General features: G+C 26.2%; 1 protein-coding gene across 1 annotated transcript; it reads left to right on the top strand.

Annotated features, from left to right (window-relative positions):
• The first annotated feature begins 3,182 nt into the window (after nucleotides 1–3,182).
• Nucleotides 3,183–4,136, top strand: LOC105117149 (uncharacterized). The gene is made up of 2 exons (XM_011014717.1): nucleotides 3,183–3,745; nucleotides 3,981–4,136. Exons 1-2 carry the CDS (start codon nucleotides 3,431–3,433, stop codon nucleotides 4,098–4,100), a joined length of 435 nt encoding a protein of 144 aa, XP_011013019.1. The 5' UTR covers nucleotides 3,183–3,430; the 3' UTR covers nucleotides 4,101–4,136.
• The last annotated feature ends 983 nt before the right edge of the window (nucleotides 4,137–5,119 follow it).

Genomic DNA, 5,119 nt, shown 5'->3' with positions numbered 1-5,119 from the left:
CTTCAATTTAAAAACTTAACATAATATCCTTTTAATATGAGATAAAAAAATTTTAAATATTTTTTAAAATTTTATTATTTACAATATGTATAGCCTATATTTACATTGATATTTTTCTTAATTGTTTCATATAAAATATTAAAATTTTAGTTTTTTTAATTTTTCCTAGTTGATCCGAGTTGACTCGAGTGAACCCGGGTTGACCTATGAAACTGGAGACTCAGCCCCTTTGTCATGTTAACCCTCAGGCCGAGTTTAATAACTATGTTTAAAAGCATCGTTAACGTATTTTTTTTAATAAAAAAATTGTATTTGTATAGAGGTTGATTTAATTTGAGCTAGTTAATTTGATAAGTTCAAAGACAACTCAGATAACTAGTAAAAATATATTTTAACTCTAGAAAATCTTAGGATGACATCTTCTTTTTCTAAAACAAATATATTGAACGACAATTTATTAGATAGATCCAAATTAATCTATTAAATTTATGATATGTGTTATAAAACCTCGATAACTTTTTAGAAAAAAACTCAAAACAAAATATGAAACTTAAATCTTAATTAATTTAATATTAAATAATAAAATTAAAAATAAATAATAAAAAATAACAAAAAATAACCTTAATTATCTTGTGTTAATATGTCAAATTCACGACATAAATCATTTATATTTTTTTTATAAATGTTTAGATTCATATTTTATGAAGAGATATTTGAGTTTTTTATATATATATTTTTGTTCAAAGATCTTGTTTAAAAATATATTCAAATTAAAATGATATTGTTGAAATACATGCTACCAACATTTTAATTATACAAATAAAGAGCAATAAACTCTTAAAGACTAATATTTTATTATTGACAACAATAAAAAATTTCATTCATTTAAAAGTGTTTTAACAAATAATTATTTTTTTTAATCTAAGCATTGTTATTTTTATTATTATTATTCTTGCTAAATCTTTGATCTTATATGCATTGAAAGTTTACACGCACACTTATTAAGCATACTAGTTTTTTATTTTTACATATATATATATATATATTAATGTTGAATGCATATTTATCTTAAATTTTATTTTATATATTTATAAATTTAAAATTTTATGCACCCAGGCTTACCAAAACGGTCTGTTATAATTTACATGCTCTTGTAATGAGAAATTAAATATAGTTTAATATAATACAAAATAATTTGACAGCATGAAATAGAGTGGACTGCATTTTGATTACAGACAAAAACATTCTGATTAGGCGATTAATGAAAATGACAGATAAAAAATTGAAGACTTGCTCTTAGTTATTGCCATTTTGATCACTGATTGGTCTTCAAATCATAAGAACCATATCAAACATAGTCATTGCGTACAGTCGTGATGTAAGCATCAAGTTCTAAGCGTACTGCTACGATTGTGGCGGAGCCGGAAATTAGTTCAAAGATTTCTTCATACGGTAATGATCAACTCACATGCCCGCAACGTTTCAAAATTCAAAGTCCTCGCCAGACACATAAGCAGCTAGACTGGCTTAGCTCGGAAAATTAGCAGGTAAAATTATATTTAACCGCCACGTCAATAAATATACATTAGGCATTCTAAAAATAAAAATAAAAACATTTCACAATTAATTTATTCAGGAATGAAGTTTAAATTCAATGTATTTAATTATTTTCACCTTATTTTTAAATCCTTCCTAAATAAAAAAAAAGATAAAAATGAATTTTAAATCTCTAAACCCAATTTATATATTCCTAAAATAAATTAAAAAATAATATAGATAGCTTGTGTTATGCTGTGAGCTCAGTAAAATTTTTCCTAACATTAAAAAATATTAAAATAATACTAATATTTTTAAAGAAGTAAAAAAAATATGAGATCTAGATTATCGAGTTAACTAGTTCAATAAACCTAATTAATTTAATGATATAATTTTAAAAATATTATAAATAACACACAAAAAAAATAATAATTAACTATAAAAAATAACATGTTAGTATCATATTTAGAAGTAGAAAAAAGAAAAGCTCATTGAAGCTCTGTCATTAACATCGCTAAACCACTAAAAAAAACTTATCAAGACGATTCATATATCATTACAAGAGGTTTCATAATGACATCAAGAGAGACCAAACGAACTATCAGAGCAAATACCTAAAAAGTAAACTGTATAAAATATCATAAAATGAATATTTAATGCTTATATATGATCAACTAATTTAATATAATTGAAAAATATTTTCTACAAAAAACTAAATTTAATAGAGAATGATAAATTAAAAAAATTGAGATAACTTGGGTTATTATCAAAATTAAGGAAAGATCATATAAAAAACAAATAAAAAATAATGGAGTTCAATCTCTAATTAAATAAATGTAGAGAAATGAGATTGAAAAAAATATGAGCTTAAAAAAAAATCCAAGCAAATTTAGGTAAATTTCTAAACTTGAATTAATTTTTTAAACTTACAACTCAAGAAATCTATACATGAGCTTAATCAAGATGCTTAATTTCAAACAAATTCAATATTAAGGCATGTAATAAAAAAATTAATTTTAAAATATTTGTAAGAAAAAAACAATTAAAATAATGAGGATTAAATTAATAAGGAGAAAAAACATAAAAAGAATAAAATTGTAAAAAAAAATTAACTTTTAAAATTCATCTCAAATGAAAAAAATATCAATTAAAAGAACTATAATCAAATCTAAAATATAAAAAAATTAAAAGAGGATGAAATTGAAAAAACTTTAATTTTATAAATCATATCAAATAAAACAAACAGTAATAAAAAAACTAAAAATAAAGAAATAATAAATTAAAAAACTGCTTTTAAATTTTACAGGGTTATCATAAAAATTAAAAAAAAATCACTTATACCCAACTAGAGATTTGTTTGGAACATGTACCATATTAGGATGGAAAAAAAGCCTACATGAAATAAATGCTATTTTATATAAATTATGATATGACTATCATATGATATCATCATATGATGTATCACATGCTGTTTAAAAAATACAGAAATAATTATATATATTAACTATTTTTTAATAATATTGATATTAAATAAATTACTAAAAAATTTCTTGACATATTTGATTATATATATATATATATATATATATATATCCGTGTTTGCTTCATAATTAGCTATTTAAATCTCTGTTGTTCATGAAGGAGAACTTTATTGCTTGTTTTGTTGGTTTCAGAGACAGCAAGAAAATTGTTGGAAAAAGAAAAAACGTTGACGAAAACAACCGATGAGAACGGCTGGGCACCACTTCACTACGCTGCCTATTTCTCTACTAGGTTAAATATTTCAGTTGTGAAAGTATTACTAGAACATGATGCGTCCGCGGCCTACATTGCTGAAACGGAGAAGAAGAGAACAGCACTTCACATCGCTGCCATTCAAGGACATGTAGACGTAATGAAAGAGATTGTTTCTGGATGTCCAGCTTGTTGTGAGCTAGTTGATAACAGAGGTTGGAATGCCCTTCACTATGCTGTGGCAACGAAAGATAGAGAAGTATTCAAGGAATGTATGGAGATTCCTGAACTTGCAAGACTTAAAACGAAGAAGGATGACAAAGGAAACACGCCCTTCCATCTAATTGCTGCTTTAGCACTCAAGCTCGACAACTGGTTACTTGTTTTTCGGTTTAGAGAAGAAGGAATATATGGCCTTAATAAGCAAAAGCTGAGCATCAAGGACATATATAACGGACGTTTAGCTGAGATACAGGTTATCAATCCACTGTGAATTAACTCTTGTGATAATTAACGCATCCATTAAAACCCAATACATACATATATGCGCGCGCGTTAATTATCTATCATATATACAGTAAGAAAAAGAATTTCATTGCAAACAAACTAGCTGTGAAAATAAATAAATGTTATGAAGTTTATATATGATATTTGATAATTAGCTAAAAATGATGGATTATCTACGATATTTCACCCAAAATATTTTGCAGGAGATCCTAGAATCCCTTGAAGATGTTGGCAAGGGACCGTTTGGCTGCCGCCGGCGCATTGTTCTGGAAGAAACGAATGAGAAAAACAAAAAGGAAAAGGATGCTTCGAATAAAGCATGAGTCTTTGAGTACTCCAGTGAAGACAATCAATAGGATAAAAAAAAAAACAGGGAGAAGGAATTATTAAAAAATGCAAGATCCATGGTATCATGGAAAGATGAAGAAAACCCAGTACGCCAGTTCGCTCAATAAACAAGGCCACAGACAATTGACAATGAAGAAAACCCTTTACATGCTTTGAACTTTGAAGACGATGCGCCGCGTAAACAAACAGAAATTTGTTTACGCGGCGCACCGTCATATTAAATAAAAACTTGTCAAGGTAGATGACGGTTTGTATAAAACTATAAATAAAATCTTTTAAAATATTTAAGAAATATATTTTTTATTTTTTTATGTGTGTTTAAATTTCCAATAAGAATATTAATTGCAAATTCAACAGTGGGAAGACTGTTGAGAAAGAGCAGTTCAATAAATTTTAAGAAATGAATATCTTATATGATATTTTAAAATCTCAAATCTCCTATACTTTCATATATCAATATTGTTTAAGAAAAATAAGTGAAGTCTTAAGTAATTTTTATTTTATATGCAGTTATGGTCTTTTTTATGAATAAAGATATAAGTGAGGATACCACTGACATATTATTTGGGTTTGCCACGTTGTTTACCATGATCAGCATGGAGACAATAATTATTAAATTCATCACAAGTATATACAGTGAGATAATTAGCTAAATCATTTGTCTTATTGGTTTGAGCTTTTTTTTCCTCGTGTATTTAGTGTTTAGGATCATTTACAAGGATTTATGAGATTAGATATACGGGTGAAACAATCAATTCTAAATTTCCTATCAAATAAAACAATTGTGATGTCATATGTTCAGAAATCCCGTAATGTAATTGATCACAATCGTACTGCATATTAAACATGGATATTCTAATTAAAAATTTTATTTTTATTTATCACATTTGTATAAAAAATGGGTCTGTAGAGACCGCAGTACTTTACTGTAGTTCAGAACCTTTTTTGTCGTTTAAAAACTGTGTGTGCCTACGACCATTTACTGCAACCGACA

The sequence above is a fragment of the Populus euphratica genome, unplaced genomic scaffold (assembly GCF_000495115.2).
Source record: "Populus euphratica unplaced genomic scaffold, PopEup_1.0 scaffold1196.1, whole genome shotgun sequence".
Taxonomy (NCBI): domain Eukaryota; kingdom Viridiplantae; phylum Streptophyta; class Magnoliopsida; order Malpighiales; family Salicaceae; genus Populus; species Populus euphratica.
This window is presented reverse-complemented; position numbering and strand designations above follow the sequence as displayed.